Source organism: Aspergillus nidulans, chromosome VII, assembly GCF_000011425.1.
Source record: "Aspergillus nidulans FGSC A4 chromosome VII".
NCBI classification, from domain to species: Eukaryota; Fungi; Ascomycota; class Eurotiomycetes; order Eurotiales; family Aspergillaceae; genus Aspergillus; species Aspergillus nidulans.
In genome coordinates, this window is record NC_066263.1 from 2,131,456 (window position 1) to 2,157,855 (window position 26,400).

The 26,400-nt window shown below is 49.9% G+C and overlaps 9 protein-coding genes across 9 annotated transcripts, besides 1 other annotated feature; 5 read left to right on the forward strand and 4 right to left on the reverse strand.

Annotated features, from left to right (window-relative positions):
• Positions 1 to 26,400: part of a sequence feature (contig 1.29 1..525887(1)) that runs on past both edges of the window.
• On the forward strand, positions 314 to 1,970 carry hmgA (homogentisate 1,2-dioxygenase hmgA). The gene is made up of 4 exons (XM_654409.2): positions 314 to 405; positions 454 to 957; positions 1,012 to 1,662; positions 1,712 to 1,970. Exons 1-4 carry the CDS (start codon positions 338 to 340, stop codon positions 1,833 to 1,835), a joined length of 1,347 nt encoding a protein of 448 aa, XP_659501.1. The 5' UTR covers positions 314 to 337; the 3' UTR covers positions 1,836 to 1,970.
• hmgX lies at positions 1,989 to 2,796 on the reverse strand (the record flags this gene model as incomplete). Its single annotated transcript, XM_654410.2, has 1 exon — positions 1,989 to 2,796. Exon 1 carries the CDS (start codon positions 2,745 to 2,747, stop codon positions 1,989 to 1,991), a length of 759 nt encoding a protein of 252 aa, XP_659502.1. The 5' UTR covers positions 2,748 to 2,796.
• Positions 3,135 to 4,624, forward strand: ANIA_01899 (protein hpdA). Its single transcript, XM_654411.2, has 4 exons — positions 3,135 to 3,844; positions 3,897 to 3,956; positions 4,008 to 4,365; positions 4,431 to 4,624. Exons 1-4 carry the CDS (start codon positions 3,192 to 3,194, stop codon positions 4,563 to 4,565), a joined length of 1,206 nt encoding a protein of 401 aa, XP_659503.2. The 5' UTR covers positions 3,135 to 3,191; the 3' UTR covers positions 4,566 to 4,624.
• ANIA_01900 (uncharacterized protein) lies at positions 4,934 to 7,621 on the reverse strand. Its single transcript, XM_050612903.1, has 10 exons — positions 6,109 to 7,621; positions 5,976 to 6,063; positions 5,815 to 5,927; positions 5,719 to 5,766; positions 5,634 to 5,668; positions 5,496 to 5,584; positions 5,410 to 5,445; positions 5,308 to 5,361; positions 5,103 to 5,239; positions 4,934 to 5,055 (listed from the first exon to the last, which is right to left on the reverse strand). Exons 1-10 carry the CDS (start codon positions 7,535 to 7,537, stop codon positions 4,988 to 4,990), a joined length of 2,097 nt encoding a protein of 698 aa, XP_050468762.1. The 5' UTR covers positions 7,538 to 7,621; the 3' UTR covers positions 4,934 to 4,987.
• Positions 8,384 to 9,982, forward strand: ANIA_01901 (sterol 14-demethylase pdmA; the record flags this gene model as incomplete). Its single annotated transcript, XM_654413.2, has 2 exons — positions 8,384 to 8,592; positions 8,642 to 9,982. The coding sequence occupies exons 1-2, from the start codon at positions 8,398 to 8,400 to the stop codon at positions 9,980 to 9,982; spliced, it is 1,536 nt and encodes a 511-aa protein (XP_659505.1). The 5' UTR covers positions 8,384 to 8,397.
• Positions 11,170 to 11,711, forward strand: ANIA_10245 (uncharacterized protein). Its single transcript, XM_050612905.1, has one exon. It carries the CDS (start codon positions 11,361 to 11,363, stop codon positions 11,538 to 11,540), a length of 180 nt encoding a protein of 59 aa, XP_050468763.1. The 5' UTR covers positions 11,170 to 11,360; the 3' UTR covers positions 11,541 to 11,711.
• Positions 16,130 to 18,913, reverse strand: ANIA_01902 (uncharacterized protein). The gene is made up of 2 exons (XM_654414.2): positions 18,323 to 18,913; positions 16,130 to 18,276 (listed from the first exon to the last, which is right to left on the reverse strand). Exons 1-2 carry the CDS (start codon positions 18,420 to 18,422, stop codon positions 16,652 to 16,654), a joined length of 1,725 nt encoding a protein of 574 aa, XP_659506.1. The 5' UTR covers positions 18,423 to 18,913; the 3' UTR covers positions 16,130 to 16,651.
• Positions 19,906 to 20,315, forward strand: ANIA_10246 (uncharacterized protein). The gene has a single exon (XM_050612906.1). The coding sequence runs from the start codon at positions 20,079 to 20,081 to the stop codon at positions 20,286 to 20,288; it is 210 nt and encodes a 69-aa protein (XP_050468764.1). The 5' UTR covers positions 19,906 to 20,078; the 3' UTR covers positions 20,289 to 20,315.
• Positions 24,917 to 25,543, reverse strand: ANIA_01903 (uncharacterized protein; the record flags this gene model as incomplete). The annotated part of the gene is made up of 4 exons (XM_654415.1): positions 24,917 to 24,946; positions 24,981 to 25,037; positions 25,117 to 25,195; positions 25,413 to 25,543. 4 exons carry the CDS (start codon positions 25,541 to 25,543, stop codon positions 24,917 to 24,919), a joined length of 297 nt encoding a protein of 98 aa, XP_659507.1.

Consider the following 26,400-nt stretch of genomic DNA (forward strand, 5'->3'; position numbering starts at 1 on the left):
AAAACGCTGCTGAGAGAGATGTCGACATAGAACGGGGCAGGAAGGATTCCGTACGAGGAGCTGCAGCACCGCGGAATGAAGCCGCACCCGCTTATCACCGGCTGTTGTGTTTCCCCAGTGTGATCCCGACTTTCCGCAGCCCCTCTTTGTCGCCCTGAAGTGAAGGTCGCCGCTGGCCGGGCGGATTGCGGGAATTCAGCTTTCTGGGAAGTCATGGGTTGATCTGGAGTTCTGTCACATTTCTTCTGCCTATGTGCTAGCTAAGTATATAGGCCGAGTCCTCACTGTCCCTGCAGCAGCACCCGATATCCAACGTGACAAACCATACACTATCAACATGCCAGTCACCGAGTTCTCCTTCAAAGATCCTTACACCTATCAGAATGGGTTCGATTCTTACCATGAGTATGCTAGTGGGTACTGAATCGATGCTACTGAGCTAACTTGACTTAGATCTGAAGCCATCGAAGGCGCCCTCCCCGTAGGGCACAACTCTCCCCAGAAAGCTCCTTACGGCTTATATGCCGAAAAGCTCTCTGGGACCGCTTTCACTGCTCCCCGGCACGAGAACAAACAGACTTGGGTCTACCGTATCCTTCCCGCCGCAGCGCACGAGAACTTCGTTGAAGAGGATGCGAGCTCTTACCACACGCTCTCAGATGCCAAAAAGCTTCAGCATATCCCCAACCAGCTACGGTGGGATCCATTCGATCTGGACGAGACCGTCGACTGGGTTCATGGGTTGCACCTTGTGGCTGGTTCTGGAGACCCTACCGTAAAACAAGGCCTGGGCATCTTGCTGTATGCGGCGGGGAAAGATATGGGAAAGGAAGCTTTCTACTCCGCGGATGGCGACTTCCTGATCGTAGCACAGCATGGCGTGCTCGATATTCAGACTGAGCTTGGCCGCTTGCTGGTTCGGCCGAACGAGATTTGCGTGATTCCTCGTGGTGTAAGGTTTGTACTACGCGCTGACAAACCATATTTGAGATCATGAGCTTACGGAATAAGATACCGTGTTACCCTACCCGACGGTCCTGTGAGAGGCTACATTTGCGAGCTCTACCAGGGCCACTATCAGCTACCCGAATTAGGACCTATTGGATCCAACGGTCTTGCGAATGCACGAGACTTTCAAGCACCAGTGGCTGCCTTTGACGACGAGGAAGGACCGACGGAATACCGACTGTACAGCAAGTTCAACAACCACCTCTTCTCCGCGCGCCAGGATCACACCCCTTTTGACATTGTCGCATGGCATGGCAACTACTACCCCTACAAATATGACCTTGGCCGCTTCAACACCATGGGCTCCGTATCATTCGACCACCCTGACCCCTCCATCTACACGGTGCTCACCGGCCCGTCCGATCATGTGGGCACTGCTATTGCTGACTTTGTTATTTTTCCGCCGCGCTGGTTGGTTGCGGAGAAAACTTTCCGGCCTCCCTGGTATCACCGCAATACTATGTCAGAATTCATGGGTTTGATCACCGGAAACTATGATGCGAAGACTGGTGGCGGCTTCCAACCTGCTGGCGCGAGTCTGCACAACATCATGAGTGCACATGGGCCGGACATGCATGCATTCGAGGGAGCAAGCAACGCGGACCTGAAACCTACGAAGATTGGGGATGGCAGCATGGCTTTCATGTTTGAAAGGTAGGTCAACCTGTCTTTTTTCCAAGTTCGAAATACTAACTTTGCATAGCTCCCTCATGGTTGGCGTGTCGGAGTGGGGTCTTAAGACATGCCAGAAGGTGCAGGAGGAGTATAACGAACATAGCTGGCAGCCCTTGAAGAGGCACTTCAAGGATCCAAGGAAGGCCCAGTGATTCTGAGTAACTTTTATCTTGGAGAAAAACTGTGATATACCAGCATGAATTACTGAAGCGCTTTGTAATAGGTTTAAAACATTATTTTTGACAAGTTCAAAGCCAAACATATCCTGGAAGTAGCCACATTAGGTTTCACTTCTACTCAAAAAACTATACGCCCTCAACCTCCTTCCTCATCGCCTCCTTCACGATTGCCCCACACATCTTCGCATACGGATTCGTTTGCACAGCCATCTGCTGCGCAACTTTATTCCCATACCGGCCGCCAAAGAAGAAGTCACGGCTTGCCATTTCTTCTAGACCCTCGGAACCGATCTCCTTCAATGTATCAGGGATAAACTTGATTTCATGCTCGTCACCGTTCCTGAGTTGCCGCGATATCTTCAGGAGAAGGTAGGCGCGGTGTGTATGAGTGTCTGCTAAGAGCCTTGCCTGACTCGTGGAGACAGCATCTGCGGGTGAGAGAGGAGTGGCGAGAGTAATTGCGTTGCCTAGATCTGAGAGGAGAGACGAGAGACGGGAGGCTGTTTCTGAAGCGGATTTCTGCTTAAGCTCGTTTTCGTCATCGATCAACATTCGCAGAGCCTGAGCTCGATTTGCGTAAGCGGATGGGTATCTTGGGTATTCATTGATAATGGCATCGAGGGCATTGATTGCGGATTGAACCTGGCTGGTTTCCGGTGTCGGCTGTGTTGTCGATGCTAATGGGGTGATAATCTCTCTCTCGCGAGCTTGCAGAGCCGTGTGTTCTTCAAGAGAGATACCCAGGTGTGCTGGGAGCTGAGGAAGGCTTAAGTCAACTGTCACTGCTGAGGATGGTGAGGATTCGGCGTCGAAGAGGGCTTGTAGAACGGCGGAGTCGTTGGTTGTTAGGGAGGGTTTGGAGGAGTTGATTGTCGTTGCGGACATTTTGCTAGCTTAGTGTTGGTATAACCTAATCTCTGGATGTGAGAAGAAAAGATCTCGGTGTAATTTGATATCTGGAGAAGAGATACTGGCACAAACCATGTGCTTAATCTCGTGTGTAATGGCGATGGCTGCTGCCGGATACTTGGCGGGCGGCCCCGGGTGTTTCGAAATAGCCGTCACTTTCCTCGCCCAATATCCGTCTCCAGCCGTCTTCAACCTCGTCCTCCCGGAACTTTAACATCTCGGTCACGATGAATAATGCGCAGCGAATATACGAAAGATAGAGGAATACCATATCACACATCATTATTACTCGATATCCGTATTCTGGGTTTATAACCACAGAAACCCTCGCACAAACCATTCCGCGTCAACCATCGATATTCAGTTTCTACTCAAGATACCCTTTAGATATCAGGTTCCAGATATACTTACTACCACAAGATGGCGCCCTCCGCAATCGACCCTCCGACCTCAACATCTCTGCCCTCCTCTATCTCTAGCTATCGTGGCTATGACCACGTTCATTGGTATGTCGGCAATGCCAAACAAGCCGCCTCATACTACATCACCCGCATGGGTTTCAAGCGCATCGCCTACCGCGGCCTGGAGACAAACTCCCGCGCCATCTGCTCCCACGTCATTCGTAACGGCGACATTACATTTGTACTCACTTCGCCCCTCCGCTCGCTAGACCAAATATCCCGGTTCACACCTGAAGAGCAAGACCTCCTGAGAGAGATCCACCACCATCTCGAGCAGCACGGGGACGCGGTCAAGGACGTTGCGTTTGAGGTCGACTCTGTCGATGCGGTGTTCAATGCAGCGGTGGCGAACGGAGCCAAGGTTGTGAAAGGCTTGACAACAGTGGAGGATGAGAATGGGAAAGTGACGATGGCAACAATCCAAACGTACGGGCAGACTACACATACGCTTATTGAACGAGGCGCGTATAGAGGAACTTTCTTGCCCGGGTACAGAGTCGAAACAAGCCTCGAAGACCCGATTTCGGCTTTGTTACCGGGTGTCCTGTTGAACCGAATTGACCACTGCGTTGGTAACCAGGATTGGAATGAGATGGATAAGATTTGTGAATAGTATGTCCTCTCCCTGACTAAAAAAAATATGTACAGAGGCTAATGAGAGCAGCTACGAAAAAGCTCTTGGATTCCACCGATTCTGGTCCGTTGACGATAAGCAGATCTGCACGTAAGTCACCTTTAAGGCAAATGTCACAGCCACGATGCTAATTCGCAGCAGCGAGTTTTCCGCCCTAAAGAGTATTGTCATGGCCTCCCCCAATGATATCGTCAAAATGCCCATCAATGAGCCCGCCAAAGGCAAAAAGCAATCACAGATTGAAGAGTATGTCGATTTTTACAACGGCGCCGGAGTACAGCACATTGCCCTCCTAACAGACGACATCATCCGCGACATCACGAATCTTAAGGCGCGCGGCGTGGAGTTTATCAAGGTCCCTGATACATATTATGAGGACATCAAGATTAGACTGAAGAAGGCTGGATTAACTCTACATGAGGACTTTGAGACAATCCGGGCTTTGGATATCTTGATTGATTTCGACGAGAATGGGTATTTGTTGCAATTGTTTACAAAGGTAACCACCCACTCTCCTTGTTCCTACCTATATGCAAGGTAACGGAAGCTGACCGATGAAACTAGCACCTTATGGACCGTCCTACAGTGTTTATTGAAATCATTCAACGACACAACTTTTCTGGATTCGGAGCTGGAAATTTTAAGTCATTGTTTGAGGCTATTGAGAGGGAGCAGGCGCTGCGAGGCAATCTTGTGTAAACTTGAATTCCTTCAGACTATTGTAATCCTATTATCATTGACCGCAGACATTTCCGTCTCTTCTTACTATACCCAGGAGTGAGCAATGCTAAGGATTAAAATCTGACTGGGAGCGTTGGTGCTCCGTTCCTAAGATTAAGGCCTTTAGACATAAGAGCCCTCGGATATTAAGCTAAGGATATGGCACCAGGGGAGAATGAAATAACGTCAATCTCCTATGCCACATAGCGTTACCGTATAACGCCACAGGCAGAAATATTTTCGTAGGGGGATTGGATCCGAGCCCTAGGGGGTTGTCTGAGACATTCTTTTTGCCCTTTGCTACAGTAATGTCTGGTTTGCAGTACTTTCACCGAGTAACATAACCTGCTTTATTTAAACAATATCCTCCAAGACTGTAATCTCCCTGTGGCGGTTTTCATTTACTTCTTTTTTGAAGAGCTGGTACCCCCAGGCGTAGAACCTGGCCGGCGCTTGTACTTCCGAGGGTCTGGTAACATCAGCAGAGTTTCAGCGAAGACAGCCCACGCCTCTTACCTTTCCTGCTCATCAGGGTCTTATTCCTGGTCCCCTTTCCTCCTTCCCAGAACCCGCTCCCTGCTTTTCCAATTAGGTATGAGCGACAGATACCGCAGTTCTCAGGACGGTATATTTGTTCGCGAGAACAAAAGCCACTGAATAAATATAATCCGTTAGACTAATTCAGACAAATTAAGTAGATATGAGATAGGGATACGCATACCAGATCATGCGGTTTGCGTGCTCGTTTGGATGGTCTGTGGCTGCATCGTGGCATCTATTGGCCGTTAGGGTCTGAAAGTCGAATTCTCAGAGTTCTACATACTTGTCACAAGGAAAGACTTTCTGACAGCAGCTGAATCTGTAAGGTGTAAGAAGACGGCCATGTATGAAGAGAAGTAGATGAGGTACCTGAACCAGCGGTAGCTTTTGCTATAGTGCATGCATCGACCGCGTCGGGGTAGTTCCTGGCCTGCCACGATACCAAGAACTTCCTTTGGCTGTTATGACTGTCAGTAATTGTGATACCGAGATCGAAGAGTAATGTACCTTTTTTCGCGCTGGAGCACGTTCTCGTGACGTGACTGCGAAATTAGTACTCAAGAGTCTTAACCAATGGTCAGAGCTAACTCACATGCTGCTGATCCTACTTTGAGGAATTTCACTTCAGGAATTTTGAACACTGCGATGATTAGTGAAAGTGTAATTGATTCACAGGGCACCATCATACCTAATTTACGATGGCATTGGCGGCAGTTGGCCATGGCGCTCTCCCCTCGGACTGCGACTACCCCTGGTCCTGGAAATGGGGTCGAACACTCCGCGCACGTTGGGATGAATCCGCTATCATGGGGTAAGTATGCAGACTAATAAGCCAGATTAATAACGTACCTAGGCAGAAGATCCACTACTGTGCAGCCGTCCAGGTCCAGGTAGCCTGCACGGTTAGAGTTGGGGTGCATCAACAATCGACGGAACCCTACAAAGTGAGCAAGTCATCCATGCAAAACGGAGGTGTTCCTACCTAAACTCATAGGGTTTGTGCATTTTTTGCAAACCTCGACCTTTGGAGATAGTACGCCGCTGCTGTCCTTGGTCTGAGGTATATTCCTTACATCCAGCTGTTCTTTGCACCTGTCACATTTGACCGTAATGTAAAGACCAACAAGCTCAAGAAGCTCAATGCCGTAGAGCTCCAGGAACGGAAATGAAAGTGCAACTCCATGTTCCGTAGCAGGCTCTGGCAGATCTGGAACCGGCGCACCACCATCCGTCTCATCGTCCGAGCAGTCGTCTTCCGTCGTGGTGATATCCGTTTCTTCGCTGCCACTTGCACCATTACTGACAGTCCATTCCGGAGGCCGCTGAATCACATGGATATGAGGTTTGTCCTCATTAGTACCAGAATGATCTTCCACAGGAGGTTGTGGTTCTTCCAATACTTTGGTTTCCAGTTCAGGTTGCTTGGGCTCGTCAGGCTCTGTGACCACGGTCTTCGCGAAGTTATGGATATTGCTCGCTAGGTGATTAACCTGAGACACTAAGTTCAGATGCAAGTGATCTTTCAACCATTGTGAGAAACCAGCTTCAACCGCGCGCGCCTCATTGCCATGAATGCCTTGTATCTCAATAGAACTAGGCTCAAGCGGATATAACAAGGGGACGGAAAGCTTGACTGTCTTGACTGGTCTGAGCGCAATTGGAAGCCGATCAACCTTCGTGGGCTGGACGGGTATGACAAACGAAAGGCTGTCTCTGGCTTTCTGGAACAGCGGCAACCTTTGAAGACGTGCTTCAAGCTGCTTCGTCTCGACTGCTCTTCGCCTTTCAGCCTGAGCTCGCTCTTCCGCCGTATAAACAGGGCGGACTTCAGCCGGTGCCGGTGACGGCGCCGTCACTGGCGCTGGGCTCCCGTCTCGCCTTGATTCGGCTCCTTGGGCCAATGCTAGTGAATTCATATTGTCCACTAGAGTTTTGCTGGACTCCTCTTTCCTGGCATTCTGGACAAACTTGAGTGTCGGACCCCGTTCAGTGGTAGTAAGCAAACGCTCCAGGTGTCGGTCAAGACTGTTCATGTAGTTGAGAAGGGTACCACGCCCACCCATCCTCAGTGAACTATCAACGATGTCGTCAAACCCCCGTGAGATATTCTCCTGGAATGCGGCTCCTATCTCAGGGTTCGCCACTTTGAGAGAAGGCCTTCCACGCGCGGGATATGTCAAGGGAACATACAGGGCACATTGCAAGCGCTCCAGTTCGAATGGGAAGTCCGGGTCTGAGGGGATTAATTCGAAGGATAATGTGGTTCCCGATTCATCATTGCTCTCTGTGGGCCGGAAGCGTCGTCTGAGCTGGTTGATCTGGAATGCTCGCGGATTTGAGCTTTCTGTTCGCGAAATTGGCCGCTGACTGGCTTTTGTAGTAGTAGTTTTGGGGGTTGTTGAGCCAGACATTGTGTCAAATGTTTAGCGAGTCTGTAGGTATACCAGGCGGAATCTATATGTGAGAAAGCAATCGGTTGTGCTTGAAGAGATTATGTAATGCGAAGAATATGGCTTTAACCCTGAATAAGGACTCCGATCTAGTATGCTACATATATTGGGCTCGGAAGATGAAAGGTGAATCAAGATGACTCTTGCGTGAGTCACTGTGGCTGTAGAATATGATGCAGTCCGTTCTCAAGCTTGTTGGTGGGTTGGTGGATTTGGCACTAAGCCTAGTTTGGAGGACACGTCTCTTAGCCTCAGGCATCTATTATATCTTGTCCAACTGTGCACGACTTTCCATCTCATTGTCTCCTTTCACCATCCGAGTCATCCAATATTCCACTGAAAACATCTTGTTTTCAGCCCAGTCAGCTCAGAAAAACTTGGGAAAATCACGCTTGATAAGAGAGGCTGAGATGACTGCCTCTGAAGTCAATAAGGCCTTCAGTATCCTGATCGCGCACCGTACGCACAAATTGAAAGCTCGGGCCCTTACAGTTCGATGGTTGAGAAGAATGATGTCCCCCTGAGGCTGTGCAAACACTGATTCTGTTAAAGATGGATTGCTCGACATATTTGTTTCGGTCCGGGCGAAGGACCTTCTGATGGTCTGACCCGGGACACCAGCTCCCGGCCGCCAAGAGTAAATGAGCAACAGCAGATGCATTGAGGAACCGAACCATATGGGGAGAGCTTGTTAGGCTGCAGTCGATGCTTGCTGAAACAAATCCAGGGGCTGGTCAATCACCGTGGCCAGATTACTGATCCCGTTCCCTTTAATTCTTTCCCCTCTTCTCATCACATCGATGGTCTGAACAACCTCCATTATGCTCTCCCCAACATTGTTCAGTGCCTACGTACTCGTGGGAGCCATTGTTGCAGTCCTGGTGAATGTCATCCGCCAGATCTTCTTCCGCAACAAAAATGAGCCTCCAATGGTGTTTCACTGGGTCCCTTTCGTGGGCAGTACCATCAGCTATGGAATGAATCCGTATAAGTTCTTTTTCTCCTGCAGGGAAAAGGTATGATGAGTTCCAAGTAGTCATAAAAGGCCTCGGCTAACTAAAATAGTACGGCGACATCTACACCTTCGTGATGCTCGGAAAAAAGATGACGGTGTACATGGGTGTTAAAGGCAACGACTTCATCCTCAATGGAAAACTCAAAGACCTCAATGCAGAGGAGGTTTACAGCCCACTTACAACGCCAGTCTTCGGATCTGATGTCGTCTACGATTGCCCTAATTCGAAGCTCATGGAGCAGAAGAAATTTATAAAGTTCGGCCTCTCACAAAGCGCGCTCGAATCGCACGTCCCGTTGATCGAGAAGGAGGTTTTGGATTACATCAAGACATCTCCTCGGTTTAAGGGAGACTCGGGTGTCCTTGATGCTCCCGCTGCCATGGCTGAACTTACAATCTACACTGCTGGTAGCGCACTACAAGGGAAGGAGGTTCGCAAGAAGCTCACCGCGGAATTTGCCGACCTCTTCCATGATTTGGAGATGGGCTTTACTCCAATCAACTTCATCCTCCCATGGGCACCGCTTCCACAAAACCGCAAACGTGATATCGCTCATGCTCGCATGCGAGAGACCTACATGGAGATAATCAACCAACGGCGCAAGAACCCCGATGCACAAGACCACGATATGATCTGGAACCTGATGCACAGCACATACAAGAATGGAAACCCCGTGCCAGACAAGGAAATTGCCCATATCATGATTACCCTGTTGATGGCTGGCCAGCACTCGTCTTCGTCGATTAGCGCGTGGATCCTGCTGCGACTAGCCTCGGAGCCTCAAATCCTTGAGGAGCTTTACCAAGAGCAGCTTGCCAATCTTAAGCGTGACCCCCGCACCGGCGCCTTTGAACCTTTGCAATATAAAGATCTTGATCTTCTCCCGCTGCATCAGAATGTCATCAAGGAGACACTCCGAGTCCATTTGTCCATCCACTCCATCCTCCGCAAGGTGAAGAACCCGATTCCGGTCCCCGACACTCCCTACATTATCCCAACCAGTCATACCCTCTTGGCTTCTCCCGGTGCAACGGCGCTCAGTGACGAATACTTTCCCAACGCGAACATGTGGGATCCGCATCGTTGGGAGAATCAACGGCCTGACAAGGAGGACGAAGAGGGAGAGCTAATTGATTATGGCTATGGTGCTGTGTCCAAGCGTATGAGTAGCCCGTATTTACCCTTCGGCGGCGGTCGACACCGGTGTATCGGTGAGAAGTTTGCATACGTCAACTTGGGCGTCATTGTCGCGACGATCGTGCGTAACCTGAAGCTCTACAATGTGGACGGAAAGACGGGGGTTCCTGCGACAGACTACTCGTCTATGTTCATGGGGCCTATGAAGCCGGCCGTTGTTGGCTGGGAACGACGCTTTCCCGCACGTTCATAGGTTCTGTAGACAAATTCAATTTGTACCTAATATTCAATCATAGTGTAATGCTAATGGACTTTAAAAGCCTGATTTCAAGATCCCGTTAAGCCTGAACTCAGTAAGACATTGAACGTATTCAGGAGCCAGTTATGCTAGGGCCGTTTGCCAACTCAGCATCGCGGCCAATAAATCAGGGTATTTGGAATAGTATAGCTGAGCATGATCTCAAGACACCAAATTCAATCAGATGTGACATCCATCATCTGCCCCAATGTGTCATAATGTATGGCAAGATCAGCGGTCAGCAAATGAAGAGGATACGAGCCTAATTATAGAGGGTATAACGAGTTGCAGCTAATGCTTGTCAGGGTATCACTACAAGGTACTTACAGTCTAACACAATACTCTGGGCGCGCTTGCCAACGCACCGATCCGGTGACCCTGACCTGACTGAGATCGGCATCGCATCGCATCCCTCCCCGCTGATGACTCGGAGACTCGGTGCCCAGCCAGTACTGATCTAGAATCTGGGTCCAGGAGTTACCATCCTGATGACGCTGGACTTCGCCTCAAGTGAAGAGCTTGCTTGGGATACCGCACGTGCTTGAATTTGCATCATCCTCGACTAAGCTCGGATGTCGGTCGCATCGCCAATCGCTCGTGAGAGTGAGAAGAGAAGCACAGCTATATCAATTGTCCAAGTGACGTTTCATTCAGGAATATAATCCTCATGCTTATGGCGCCCGTCTACTCCGCGGAAGGATCAGGACCCTTGAAATCTGAGATTGAGTCGTGGCCTCGGCCCTCGTGGGCCTCCAGCCAACGACGGCGTGTCCGAGGCTACCACATGTATGTAACTTGCTTGAGATGCTCGCTGTACCCCTCTGAAGTACGGTATGTAAGTCGGCGTAATTGAACAGACGCTGACGGTTTCGTACACGGGGATTTATCGGGGAGAATTCGTGCCTTTACCTTTTCAGGGCTAGACAGGAGGTTTGCTTTGTCTAATCTACTTACTTCTCTCGTTCTAGTAATATACTGTCTATATTTAAGGATACATTTGTATACACTAAACTATACCAGTGTCGTTCCTACATCACTGCCGATCTAACAATACCTACCGCGTGAGGTAGATATCCAGACCCTTCCCAAAAATAGAGTCATCACTATTTAATGAGCGTTGGCAATGGGCTGAGGTAGGCAGAAAGCATGTTCAGAATCTGGCAGGGGGTTTGGACAAAGTCTCCAAGTGCCCGTCTTTCCTGCGTCCAACTTCCTCGAGGCAGCCGAGGCCGTGTATAGAACACAAAGGTCTCTTGACACTCCGGCACTGCTGTCTGCCGATTGAAAAAACGACACCGCGTTTGTAGAGATTTAGAAAGCCTCCTGCTGATTAATGGTGCAGCTCGGCCAGCCCGGCGTCCGCCAATGCTTCCAAGTCTTCGGATTCATTGTCAATGGGCTCAGGAAAGTCCGTCAAGGTGCAGGCACTGATTTAGTCCACAAAGCCGTTATTTTGAATCTGGTGAGAATCAACAATAGGCGGCCATTTACAACAGCGCCTCAACTGCCGTGAGTGCAGGAGCTCATGCTGAGCGTCGCTGAGGGCTTTCAATCTAACCGTGTCGCTGCAGCCGACTTGAATCTGGAGTTTTTGAGCTCAGCTAAGAGCTGTGTCAGAAGGGTGCCCGGAGTGACCTCACTCTTTGTACACCGCATAGTTAGCGTTTTGCCCCTTCATACCATGGCTTGTAGCCCGCATAACATGCTGGAGCAAGAGCACTGTCGGGTGCCAGTTGACTGGTTATGAGCTCGGCCAACCAACCTCCATCCGGTACAGTCAATGTAGACTACGGCCAGAAGAGGCGACGAGAACTCGCACTACGACCGGGCATGCTCTTTCCATGGAACTGTTGGTCTAGCATTGAGAAACGGCCGGGCGGGGTGTGAGTGCAAAGATGGTAAAGACTCCACAACGGCATGTCCAAATGACCAGGTGCTTCTTTTCTTGTCGAGATCTACTCTGCAATAGGCGCTGCGTCTCGAACGCCGAGCCAACATCAGCAGAGGCATGATTTCGAGGACTGATTACCGCGCCGAGGGTGACCCCGAGCCTTGATTAGCAGAAGTGCTTGACGATTCCAAGTCGAGCAACGTCGATGCAAAGTATCTGGCAGGTCCAACAGACGTATGTGGAGTGCAGATGCGGCTCTACTGTAGGCCTAGCCTAGACTGCCGGGCTGACGAGATGAGCTGGGGCATCGACTGCCCGGGCTGGACGCCCAGATAAAAGACTACTAGACGAGTAATTTCGATCATATATCTGCGAAAAAGGAGTTTTTGTCTTTAACTGAGGTTCTTTTGTCGTAGTAGACAACTGTTGCCTGTCCGGTTGTCTATGCAGAATGAACCTTCGTCGTATGTGCATTCCTGACGGCGTAGCATGCAGTGGCCACATTTCTGATTAGCGATTCGCAGAACCAGCGACACTCGCTGGTGGCACCAGTCCCATGGTCATCTAGGCGTGGCAGTGGCCGCTTGAGGAACCGACAGAATGAGTGTCAGTTGTGGTGACTCCGCATCCAAGATCCTCAGATGTGGGGAACTGGCCAGGCAGTCATATGACCGCTGACGGCATCACTATCAGTCACCATCACCAAGACCACCACCAAGACCATCACCAAGTACCCTTAGGACAGAGTTTACGATATCGACGTCTTCATCTGCTTTTTATGCACTCGAGGAGTAACAGCACCAAGCATATTTAACCTTAAATTGCGCAACCTCTGTTCGAATGCAGAAAGGTGTGGTTTAAGTGACTACAACAAGAATCTCACACGATTTTGGACCATGACTAGTCTCAAATCCCGCTCAACCCCGCTTCAGCTTCGACCTCTTACCAGAAGGATACCTTCTGTGGTTGCCTGTTATGGAGAGTGCAATGTGCGATTTCAGTAAAGCGGTATAGCGGTCTCACACTTAATCGTGCAATCATTCCCTTCTCGGAACCACATACATCAACTAGCAGCGCCCTAGCACAACTGCCGGACGAGAGCACTCCGTCTATCCGCCCCGTTACATTTCAAGCTTTCAGCCATATTTTAGAGGTGATGCACAAAGCGGGGGGATCATCGTTTCCCCGGAGTTCATCGAGTTGTCGGTCGTTCCTCAGTCTCAGAGTCCTCATTCTCTGCTTGGTTAGTCCCGAATAGGACGATGGTGTGAGGCTGCTAGACCTCGCAGGTTTGTCTCTGCATGTACTGTAGTGGATGTTGACGGTAGAAACAGGTCCCGTCCCAACTGCATGCAGTATCACGAATCTACAGTGGGCTTATGCGCGAAATACCTGCAACCAAACCGCCAGTCTGACAACCGTTCTGGGTCATACATACGAAAAGACTCAGACCCCCGTAACTCTGAGTACTCTGTAGAACTTGAGTCTCGACAGGCCAGGCAGAATCAAGAAAAAAAAAATCTATTATGATTATCTGTGGATCAATTGGGCATCAACGGCGGCAGATCGTGAAGATTTTCAACCACACCGTCTTTCTACTAGTACTAGTCTTAGACTACCAGTTTCTCGGATGAGTTAGCGGGTCAAGACTGAACGACTTCGTGATCTGGTTTTTATGTGTACGTATACCCCACTTTTGAAGTCTGTGAGTCGGCTCGGCCATACCCGGTTATTCTCGCTCAGACACTATCAGAATCAATTGGTTGGTGCGGCGGTGCAGGGGAAACAACGCGGCTTCATTCCGGAGAGACTTCGGACAATTCGAGTCTCGAGTGGCCAAGAATTGCGACCGGGGGCGGTTGGAAGTCGATACGCTGGGGCTGAAACGACAATGGAACCTGGTGACGCTCAGCTTTCGTAGAGAGGAAAATAAAATGCTCGCCACGGTGGATGAATCGAGCCTGAATAGGAAAAGCTGAAGGCGAAGGCGAAGAGCAAGCTCAAAGTTTTCGGCTTGCCGAGAACGATCGAGTCACGATCCCGTCAGTCATGAAACAACTAATATACGCTAAGTATCTGTTGTACGAGACTAAAGTAGGCAACTCTATAGAAGTAGCGCGTCGGGCAGGATTCCAGAAGGTTTCAAGGAACGAACGAATACCACCTTGGCCAACCACTGACGACGCAGGTACATCAGCATCACGCACCTCAGCATAGTAACCCTCCTTTGGCCAGAAAACCCGTGGAAAAAAAATTCGTATCCTCGTTGCCGGCTTCAGAATCCAGCATCAGACCGGCAGATTCTCGTAGTTAGTCTACGTATGCTACCAGTCTTCAGGACAATAAAAGCTTCAGTATTGCCGTTACGAGTCAGACAAGAACCCAAACAACACCTCCTGTCACACCCATACATCGTCACTGTATAACAGATCCCTCCAACGGATCCATAGTATGTAATTCTGACCCCACACTTTTCCCCTGACAGCCCTATCACCTTTTGTGCTGGTATAAAGCCATCCCCTCATTGGCAGCATTTCAGCCCCAACGCCCACAGTTACATCCAGACCGTCTCAGACTGTCAGGACGTTTCGACGCGCTACGGGCCCGCAGTGTTCGATGTTAGTCAGGCTTCTCGAAGACAACCTCATATTCTACTAATATCCTCGCAATGCCATTGGCCCACCACTTAACTCCAGGCCCTCACCAGCCACAAGCTCACAGCTGAAATCTGGTTTCTAGCCCATCGGTCGTTTTCCTTCTCGGACAGAGTCGGAAGCTGGGCCAGCTTCCGACCCCGCACCGTCAAGACCAGCGAGGAAAGTTTCCCGATTTGGGGTCGCCGGAGAGGAAGGCTTTGCACGGTCCAGAGCATCCTTCGGGCGTTCTAGGAACATGTGTTAAAACTTGATGAGAAAAAAACGTGAAGGCGAAGGAGAATCTTTCGAGGTCCCGTGATTGTAGTGGTAATTTTGAGTGCTTGGGATTGGTTACTGTTCGGGGAATTTTTTTTTTTTTTTTTTCAAGTCGTGTGATTTGTGTGATTTAATTAGTATTGCCTATAGTGAGTGTAGGTTTTTCTGTCTAGAATAATAATACGTAGACTGGTAGCATTCAAGTTCCATTGATTGTAGAGTTCAATAGCAGGGGATTATGCTGGAGTTTACCTGGCGGGTACGTCATCGATACTTCAATAGGAGCGGATCAGGGCCTCGTGATACTCCCGGTCGCCCTCAGCAGTAACCGACTGCAACGCGGGGCAAAGGATCTTCTTTGTCGGCGGGAGCAGTCCCTAGGTTCGTCTCCTATCAAGGAGTTCGCGAACTGAATTCGAAATCCTCCCATGTCACAAACCTTGACAGAATTTTCTTTCCGGTTTACCAGCTTGAAAGGCCAACCCCGGATTTATGACGGCAAGGTGTCGTGATGCCCCGCGTTCGGAGAATCGAGTCAGATGGATGTCATACATACATAGATACATCTGTTCTTCTGATTCGAATAGCACGAGTTATATATAGTTCTTATGTTCGATATGATTCTATACGGCTGATGTTGCCACATTGAAGTCCACCAACATCATTGATCATGATCCTAGCCAGATCAGATAGATCACTAGATCAATGACCTAACCATGAACACCACCATTCGCTGACCGGGACATCTCGCCGTCCCTGTCCCAAGAGCCAGGTAACTCGACACGCAGCGCTGGTACCGAAACCGCGTTCATAGCGAGGTCACCCAAGTCCATGGCCGTCCATCTCATGTGTCAGCCAGCGTGTAGAATACCGACAGTCCATGGTTAAGAGCTCGAGCAGCGAAGAGCCATGCGAGCAATTTGCATCCGCCAACCTAGATAGACATGAGATTGAGACAAAAAGCCACCACTGTCGTCAGCCATGAAAAAGTTAAACGTTAAGGGGGTGCCTTTGTTTGGATCATCTATTTGGCCTTCATAAGAGAAAATCCGGTTCCTTGGTAGGAGGACGTACTGGGAGGCAAGTATCAAGAAGTCAAAATCATGAGAGATAATGCACGTAAAGGTCTAGGGATCAGTGCAACTGTTCTAGATCTCGTCGATCCTCGTTATGTTGAAGGTTTCTGCGCATTGGCCTGGCTCTTACGTGTCCATGCGCCAGGATCGCTGTCCAGACTGAGCTTCCAGCCCGGCAATGATGCGAGGGTTTAGCCTACTATAGAGACATGCAGGTAATATCCAATTTTTTTGAGTCTTTCCAGGATTCATTAGCGTACATGACATGCACCGGCCATGCAAGAAGAAACAAGGAACAAATGTGGTATCTTTTTACACGAACAAAGACACAGTCCAGAGGTGCAGTACCCGCGCTAAGATGATGACCATAGCCCCCAGCCCTTTTATCAATAATAAAGGAAGGAAATCCCATGTGACCATATCAACCGTGTACCCCTGTATCTGTATCATGTCGAATATCATCTGTACAAAAAGATTATTCAGTAGTAGCGGACCGAAGCCCAGTGCGCGGAAACAGACAGCCACCATGCAAAGAGTAAAATGCAAAATCAAGAATAAGCGACCCGAAAATAACAGCCATATAATCCCTAGGTGCGCCCAAAATGCAATGCAGTCGTGATTGGTACGTGTCACAAGGATGATAAGCAGCATGTCTGCGAAAGTAAACAGAAGGAAGATTGGTCAAAATCGGGTATCATAATCAAAAGGGGAGAAGAGAAGAAGGCGTCTGTTGGACGTAATCAGTCTACCACCCCTTTGCGTGGTATTCCCAAGGCCCAAAATCAGTGTAGTGGTTGAAGGACCCCGTCTTTGCGACGTCTTTATCAGCTACCCCATTGGAGCTCGGCATCGCCACCTGCTGGTTTTGAGGTCCTGGATACTCCTTCAGGTTCTTCATGTCGTGAGTGGTATGCCTCCGCTTGAATGCGTTTGCGGTCGCGCTCTTTTGCTGCCGCTCCCACAAGAGGTGGCGCCGAAGGGATTCGGTCAACTCAGTAGCAAGCATGTTCCGGCGGGTAGTACGCGGGGAATGCGCCACAGATTGAGGAGTAGGCTTCATGATGATCGGCCTGGATCGGGGAACACCGGGTCCCTTCATTGTCAGGTTCTCCTCGTCGTCATCAGGGGGCGACGCAGGAATGGAAGGGCCGTTGGGTGAGGTAAGGCGTGATCGCTGCAAAGCCGGAGTAGACCGAGAGGCATCTCCCATTCTAAGGGGCTGGTGCATCATCATGGTCAAAAGTGAGCGGCGTGAGACCAGGTTCGGTCGCGAATCCACCCGCTGGAACATATCTCTCTCATCAACGCTAGAACGACCGCTTTCAGTGATTGAATCCTCCCAGTCCGAGTCTTCGTCATCTTCAATAGCACTCTCGGAGATATCATCATCGGTCTCGATGGCGTCCTCGTCGTTGCCACTTTGTCGCTCCTTCATTGACTTGAGATTTCCCACTTGCTCCTTGAATGTTGCCACCTTATTTTTAGGATTGAGGTTACTGCCCGGCCGCTTTTCAAGCTGGTCTGATAGCGAGCTGCGGTGAGGAGCCTGCATCATGCGATCTTCAAAAGAACTCTCGTCCTCATCCCCGGAGGAACCACCAAGCGTAAACATGTTGCCCTTTTTCTTTAGAGGCGAGAGTTTGGCCGGAACTTGAGTTTTAGAAGCGTCCGGATCACTCGAGAGTCGAGGCTGCGACCGGTAGGATGAAGATATCTGAGAAGGAGAGAAACCACGGACAATGCTGGGCGACTTGATCAACTGAGGCTTCGAGGGAAGAATGCCTGAAGATGAAACACTAGTGTCCGAGCCATTAACATTCACGTTAGCAGCATCGCTGTCATTACCGTCTGGGGCAGTCGTTGAGCACGACTCAGTCGAGTGCTTCTGTCGCTCGTTTAGAGCGAAAGTCGGCCGCTTGAGCGTTGTGTTTGAAGGAGGGGTAGGAGTCGGCGTAGATGTCCGGGGCGTGATGTCGACAACCGGTTGGGTCAGGGTTGCCACCGGGGAGATTGGCTCCAAAGTTTTCTTCTCCTTGATGTTCAGCACCATACGCTCCAAGTCCAACGATGTGAAATGCTTCTCCTTTGCTCGCCCTAAGCTAAATGAATCCTCCCGAACAACGGCAGGCTTGTAGTCCTCTCTGGGCCGCTTGATATGCTTTTCTATCCGTTCCGCCTGGTCAGAAGCAGCCGATTCCACGCTGGCTGACAATTCTGGTAAGTCGGCGGCTTCCGAACGAAGCAAGGGCAAGACCGAGGTGTCGCTGGAACTTTCTGGTTCTACACAGAAAGTCTCGCGAGTCCACAACCTCCAACTGAGGTTCTCTAGTCGACGGCCCTCTTCCATGAAGTCTGCGCATTTGGAAAATACTGCACAGGTCAGTATAGTCTCTTGCGAAAGTTCGTACCAACTTACCCATCCACATCCCATGGAGGCTCTGTGTGTTTGCTGTATCCACCTTGTGAATCTTTGCTGTGTCCACCGTCAAGACGGGTGTCGAAAGTCGTGAAGGCATCTTGTCGTCGCCACGGTTGCAATTTCTGCAAATAATCTCTTTGAAAGCGTTATGTGCCAAGTGATCAGATATGGGTACGGGGTCGCCGTCTCCCCCGAGCGTGGTCGTACGGCGCGACAGTGGTGCAGACGAAATGTTCTCTAGGTTTTTTTTTTAATGCTTTGTCCGATACACAGATTGAAAATCGTGGTATGTCGACACAGCCAATGGGTTGCAGCTGTTCCAATCAAGCTGCAAGTGGCACCTTAGCTGCCGCGAGAAGCAGCACAAAAACAGCGGAACGAGAGACGAAGTTCGTAAAAAGTCTTAGGTCAGAGGGCCGTGACAATTCGAGTATTCCGCACACGTCTGAGAACGGACGGAAAACGGCCGATTGTTAAAATGGGTCCACCGGAATGGGCTGGGGTGCTGTTCGCGGAGTATCGGTGTGATATGGCCGGTTTGGGAGGTGTATACGGTGACGGGGTGAGGGTGTTGGTGGTGAGGACGCGAATTCGTCGGGAGGAAGAAAAGACAAGTGAAAATATGGGGAGAAGATGAGTAGTAATAGCAAGGTGTGGTGGATCCAGCGAAGGAGGAAAAAAGGAAGATAGACCTTGGTCGATGGGGTCGGTGGAGATTTGATATGGGGGGATTGGGAAGGCCCGTATGTAAGTATGTAACAGTACAGGGGAGGATTAGGAAAGGAGAGGAGACGGGGGTGGCACACGGCCAGAGCAGGAAAAAGTCCGAAACGGTACCGAGGGAGAGGTTCAAAGGTGAAGGGATGGGCGGTAAGTACTAGTACAGCAAATTCCATATAGCCGCGCCTGTGCCCGTGTTAAGCTTGATTTGATTTTTGATTTTATTGATTTTCGTATTTTCAGTTTTGGGATTTCCTTTTTCCCTTTTTTCATGGCCGGGTTGGTACCGTTGTGTGACTGCTCCGTACTGCCGGAGTATCCCCGTGGGTCGAGCTGTATGTTATACGTGGTCCTTACGCCTGTAACTTACGGGCCCACTTCAAGATAAAAGTACGGAAGTTGGAGAGTCCTCGGTGTACGGAGTAGCGGACATGGAATATCCAACACCTTTCCTCCGTACAAAATCGTCGGTATTCTAAAGCCAAGTGATTCGATTGATACTAATATGAAATCCTTATGGCCATTTACTACCGAGACTGAACCTAAACGCTCATAAAATACACCAGCTGGCCAACACCGACAGCGACTGACAGAGATAGAGCAACTATGGAAGACTCAAGAGTCTAGACAAAATCAGCAAGCCCTGTGACCGGCTGACTAACACCAGGAGCAGCCCCCAGTTCTGCATCGCATCAATATTCGAAAGTGATAGTCGGTGGCCAGGTCACTTGACTGCCAGAAAAAATGGGTCCCCAATGATTGGCGTGCAGCGCTTGATATTCATAACACTGTTCAGCCTAAGTAGCAGCTCAGAGCCGCTGTAGATTCCTTGCGAGCTAGTTATCTCTTGTGCAATCTGAGGCATATTATCCGTCCCCCAATCGAGCTCAGCATCGATCGCGCGGTTGGAGAGCTTCGTTTCACTGCCCCAGACAATGCTGTCTATGGCTGGTTCAGGCGGCCAAACACCTACAGACTATGCCCTGCTGACTACGGGGTATACGGGGTATACGGGGTAGACAGAGATCAAGCGATGCGATTCATCTCCTTTCGCCACGGATATGGCTCGATTAGGCAGCCCGTTCGGAAGACTGTGAATCTGTCTCCGTTCAAGCTCTTGCGTGGGATCGAGTCGAACCTGCCTTTTTTTTTTTGGTGGCTGTCGCTCAGGTTTGTTTTCGCACTTACTGGAACTCATATTTTCGCTCAGTTGATCAATCTACTCTGCCACTTCATGTGCTAGTACTTTGTATAACTTTACCCAATACAAGGGAGGGTCAAGGGCACTACATTGATCTCGACGTGTCAATGCCGATGTTTGATCCATCTCTAATGGATATGGACCGTTCTTCCGTCCAGCCCGCTGCCACTAACCGGCGGAATGGGAACGGATCCCGGGCCACTGCAATGACAAGCGTTATCACATACCAAGGAAGAGGTCTGCGGTTCGATCGAGGCGACGGTCATGATGATCATCGTAGAATAACTAACCGGATACTTAACCGGAAAAACGTCAAGGCGAGCTTCATTATCACGATGCGTATAGTATGGGCGAAACACGCTCGGTTGTATCCGTAACTACTGCGTGTACTCAGTGTGTACTCCGTACACCTTTCCACACATCATGCGGACGGTGTGAATCGTGGCGTCGATATCAATATCACAGTTCTAAGCTTCATTCCAATCGCCCATTTTTCAGCGTAGAATCCCGTCAATCCGTCAAGCTTACCTGCGTCGCCGGGCAGCAGGGCCTGAAAGACTAGGGACTCAAGGGGCTCCGACAGGCCGGGAGTGTATCACAACAACTCACCCCCGAGATCACAAGGCGGTCGACGGCCAGCTGTCACCAGTAATCAATGATCGCATCGCCCGATGGACATCCCAAGTGACAATGTACGTGTCAGTCTTCTGTCAGTCTTCTTTCAACCTACTGGCGATGAGATGAGCAGCTCTCCATCACGAGATGAGGCAGTGTCGCCTCGCCCCCATCGAGAAATAGAGCGAGCGGGCCATGGAGAGAGAAGAGTACAATAGAGTCCCGAGTAGTTTGATCTCTTCCTCTTAGGCTTCGATATGAAACGCGTGGCTTTAGACTTCACATCCATTGTTGTTGTCAGCTTGCATGTAACCCCAATCTTACAGAAATGCGAATCGGATCCTATCAGATGATGGCTGTACTCTGTATTCTCCATCGAGGTTCGTTGTTCGGGGCCAGATTCAGATTTACGGCACATGATGGGAGACGATTAGGTGATCCCTAGACTGGGGTCTAGCTTACGGTACTTTACTCTCATTCTCTGGGGAAGCCGTTCTGGCCGATCACTCACGTACGCCTTCTCCTTTGGGTGGATTCTCATTAGAGCATGAGACTATCTGAATGGAGGAGAAATGGATGATTTCAACCCTTGCGTTTTCGGCATCAAATGAGCCGAAGGATCTCAGCCTTGCGAGAGCCAGTCGGTCGCCGCATGTGGCTGCAAGGTTCTTCACAATCACCAACGCAAGTCCGTATTATTATGATTGTCGGAATTTCTTTTTGATTTTTCCCTCCGGAGTATTAGATAGGAGCCGGTTTGGATAAAGTGCGGTACTTGTTTCTAGAACGATAGTGTGTACTAAGTACTCTATAGTAGATGAGAAGGCGAAACATAGGTACGATATACTTCAGGAGTCACTTGCTCATGCGCGACACCATGCACATAATAGCTGCCATCAGTAGGTCCTGAGCAGCCAGTATCCACGCCGCGAGCTTATGGTGCGTCTAATTATCGATATACCCATAATGAAAACGGGGCGCCGGCGACTGTGGTTGTTAGAATGCTCAGCTGCCACCCCCATGCAGTTGTCTGTTCCACCGGGATGGGGACGCAAGAGCCACGTAGCTGCATACTATTCCTCTAAACGGATTTGACGGGATAGTTTGTCCTGCAGGGACGCCCAGGAGGCTACAGCAGTCAGCAGCCAGCAGTCTACAGGTAACAATCGCACTAAGAATTCAGCTACTACCTTCAGCGCTACAGAGTACAGAGTACAAGGGCTGTTGGAGCCGCTGGGTTACAAGCTCATGCCGGTACTGATTGAGACATAGTGGGCGCTGCGCTTTCTTGCTCCTTGGAGACTTTCTGGAGACTTCTGGCAGCCGAGAAATACCCCGAACATGAAAGCGATTAGTTTTCAAACGGTCGTCGTTGATTTTTGTGCTGGATGCGCCTCTGACCGCAAACTGGCGGCATCACCGAGCTGAAACCGAGCTGAACGCCAGCTCATGAGGTCACTCAGGTATACCCCTCAGGTAGTTGGGAAGAAAGCGCGGGCGCGGAGTACGATGTCCAATTCCTGATCACGATCATGATCCGAGGTTTCAAACGGGAGCGTGGCATGGCATCCAGGGGTGCAAACCAGGAGTGACCAGGAACGAGGCGTCCGCAGCTCACAGAGCTCGCTGCTTAATGACGGCAAGAGCGGGAAGTTGCCGAGGCGTAACGGCAGAAGTGGTCATCCCAGGTCGAACGCGATTCTGTACTAGAGGGTGGCGGCCCCAAAAGTGAAGCGGTAGCTCTCCAAAAAAGAGAGAATCGGCAGATCCATCTCGATTAGTACCGTGGGGAGTTGGAGTTTGAGGAGAATGGAATCTGGAGTTGGATTTTGGGAGTTGGGGATGGTGAACGTGGGGCCGAGGGTGACTCCTAGTGGCGAAATATTGGAGCTCAAGGTCACAAGGTCGGCCTCGTGCCGTCACATGATACATTGGCCGCAGGCGGTGCGGTGCAGCGCCACTGCCCAGTCTCGGCGAGGTACTCAATCTAAGAGAGTCAAAAGCAGCTGCCGGAGCTGACGCGGTCAAATTAGTATGGCATGTTGATTAAGACATCTTGGGATCTATTCCGTGAATGGAATGGCAGATTTTAGAATTCAATATCGTACTGACAAACCCTTCAAACATGTCTCGAGCTGGGTAAGGGGTCTGCATCATTGCGTGTTCTCTGCCAGGATACCTAGCTAGCTTCGAGGCCTCAAGGACTGAGCAGCAGATTCCTGCATCAGAACATGTGCATATCGACTTCGACATCCCGACTAGTGCTGCTGTGCTTCAAGACACAGCGTCTTGCCAACCGTCTGGTATTGCTCGTGCTGTCTGCGCTCCACGGTCCGAGGGGCCACCATTCCGCGGGTCATTGTTCCCAGGAATTAGAGAAGATTCAACTGAGATTGGAGTTATGTGGCTGATGTCTAGTCGAAAACCATTTATGTTCCAGAAGTATAATCGTCCGACATGAAAGAGCTTGCTAGATCTGTAGGGACTAGGGATCAGGGCCAGCCCTGCAGCTCTATACTTTGCCTATATTTGCTGCCTTTGCTGCCTAGAGGTGCCGGGGATGTCTACGGGAAGTCTCCTTCGGGCTCTTTCATGCATAACTGTCAAGATGCTTTGGCGCACGGATATCATTACTATCGAGATCGACGCCGTTGGACAAAGGGATACTGGGCCAGACTTCCAGACTTTCAGATACCGAATTCCAGAACCTAGCAAACCTGAAAAATGGGAGGCCCTTTCAAGTCTCTGGCTCTCACGGCACGTGTAATATCACACCGATTCTCGATTCTCTCGAACCGTTTATGCGCCGGACAGGTCAGGCTCAGCACAGTCGCATTCCGCAAGTCCCGAGGGTAGGTAACTCGAGACGCATTCGTGATGTAACCGCTCTGAGTCCCATCACCGGAGAACGAGGCGACGCCGCAAGCGAATAAACACGTTATCGCAGGTAATGATCGAACCGAGGAACGAGGACGAGACGAGGAAAACCCCAGAAGCGGAGCGGCAGGTGTCAGTATGATCCAAGTCGTACCAGGTCAGCAAACAGACCGGTTGAAAACCCATCCTCTGCCGTTCCGGACCAGACCCCAAGCTTGAAGCTGGACAGGGATCGCATTGCCTAAATCGATGATCTGCGTTGCAGGAGAGCTTGTGTGCCTTGTATCCGTTCTCCCCGCGGAAGGGGGCTCCAGGTCCCTGTGAATCTCATGCAAGGGTTACGCGATGAATCGAATATGGATGGGTCCCGAAGCCAGGTATTTTCTTCTTCCTTCCGCCTGAAGAATCCATCCTCGCCAGAAACGGTCACCGCCATAGACTCCGGAGACTTTCTGCAAAGACGCGAATATACCTGAGCTCTTCTTCCATAAGAAAAAGCTTGCTTTCTCGTCCTACCAACCTGCGCACGCCTGCTAATCGAGTCTCCAGGCATTTCGGGTGTGCCATTACGAAAAGCACCGCATCACTCCCTCATGCCTTGTTTTCCATCGTCGATGCACATACCAGAACTCCTCATTGTTTAAAAGAAGACAATGCTTGCATTTAGCTCCATATATACGAGTAACACTGCAACCATCAATCCCCAGGGCCCGCTAGGAGTCTAGAATCATCCTCTGTACTGAGTACAGCTCGGCTGACCAGCCGAGCCTTAGAGATGGCAGAGATCCAACAATCTTGACGTTTAGAAATAGTAAACCGGCTGCAAAAGAGCTTATCATTTGATGAATGCGCTGGAGTGCGCACCTAGGACTCCATCGATTACCTATCCAAGTAAGCAATGCTGAAGAATACGAAGTAGACTTGAGAAAGCACAGAAGTACAGAAGTACTATCTACATTCCACAAGGATCCCCAAGACTTCAATGTCTTTACGTGGTTATCAATTCTTGTGCGACGCCACAATATATCAAACATAGCGAGTGCGCTGCTGTCCTGGTAAGGGAATCATCGTAGTCTCTTCCGGGCAACTGAGTATTTTTTTTTTCCAGGTTAGTATGTTACTATCGTCACTCGTCTGTAGTCAATCATATGTAGCAAAACTATCTGGAATCAACCATATCAGTTGTCATTGGCTTGGAAATCGGTAGGCTGTATGTGCAGAAGTATATTCTACCAAACATACACTCTGTAGCGACTTGTAATGCCTACGACGGAGAGCACCCAATGCCCCTCTGTATCCCTAATTTATCATTCACACTGCAAAGACCGTATTTCTAAGAGTCGGGGTACTTTTGAATTAAGCCTTCCAGCCCACCTACAGGACCATCACTTTCTCCTTCCGGCATGGGGGTGTTCGTCAACGGAGTGTTTGGCAAGAGCCCCAGTACCTTTAGAACCCTGTGAATGTTTGCTACATCCTCTCTCTGACTACATACCACTCGCTCTCGGCTCCGTTCCAAACTAAGTAATTAGATACGAGGCGGGCACAGGCCAGAGATTCGGTTTTGGTCGATTAGTCAACTAAAATTATATCCTTCCTGGGGAGTAGCGATGTTGTAGTGCACTCAGAATCGGGTTGCGTACACACTACGTCTCCAAAAAACTTCTTACTCACAGAAATGACATTGCCCATGCTTGCTTTGCGCCAAGCTGGCACAAGCCTAAAGAACCTTCAGGGCTCGGGCCCCGGTCTCGGAACCGGGGGCTCAGCCCAATACATTTAGGGCGTTTATCTCGGAGAGCCATATTTATTTATCTAATTTACGGAGTACTCTGTACCATGTACATACATTCCGTAAGCCTCAAATAGCGAGATGTTGCGGATCCGCGAGGCTGGCAGCTCTGGCCGTTGGTACTCTGAACAGAGGAGGGTATCGCCTAAGGGAACGACTCATACAAAAATTTTTCCTAAATCAAGCAGAATCACAGGGAGAGCGAGCTAGTGGCCTATTTGCAGTCTGTTAGGTAGTGAATCTGCTGGCAGGTCATAATTCATCAGATTCGGATGGATCGCGGTTTGGACGCCCATGCTGAGCCCTATTAGGCTGCCTGAGCATCACCGCCATCGTCTGCAAGTATCCCTGCCTTCCTTTTTTTTTCTTTCCTTTTTTATTTTATTTTATTTTTTTTGAATATAAGCGCTGACCGCCAGCAGAGGCTGAGGTGGTCCCTCTGAGAGTCCAAGTTGTACTACTATGTACTCAGAATAGGTAGTCTACTCATCTGCAGATAACCATAGACGAGCCGATACATCGTACCATAGGGTTCCTCTCTGCTCGACTTCACCAAGTTTACACCAGGCGAACAACTTCCCCCCAAAGGACTGAACTAGACCAGGCCAGGCCTTCCCATAAAAAGCAAACAACAGACACCACCGCCGCGGCATGAGACGCGCGCAAATAAAAACCTAAACCCGCAGTTACCTGAAACAAAATCCTCGATAGCACAAAAGGATTTGAAGATCTGACGGGCGCAAAGCAAATCAGGCACCCCGATCATCCGGGTCGCATGACTGCTTGGTTTCCTTGTTGGGGCGTGTACATGGCGATATACATCGGAGGGATCAGCCACAATGATATCTCTTGATGATGATGAATGGATTC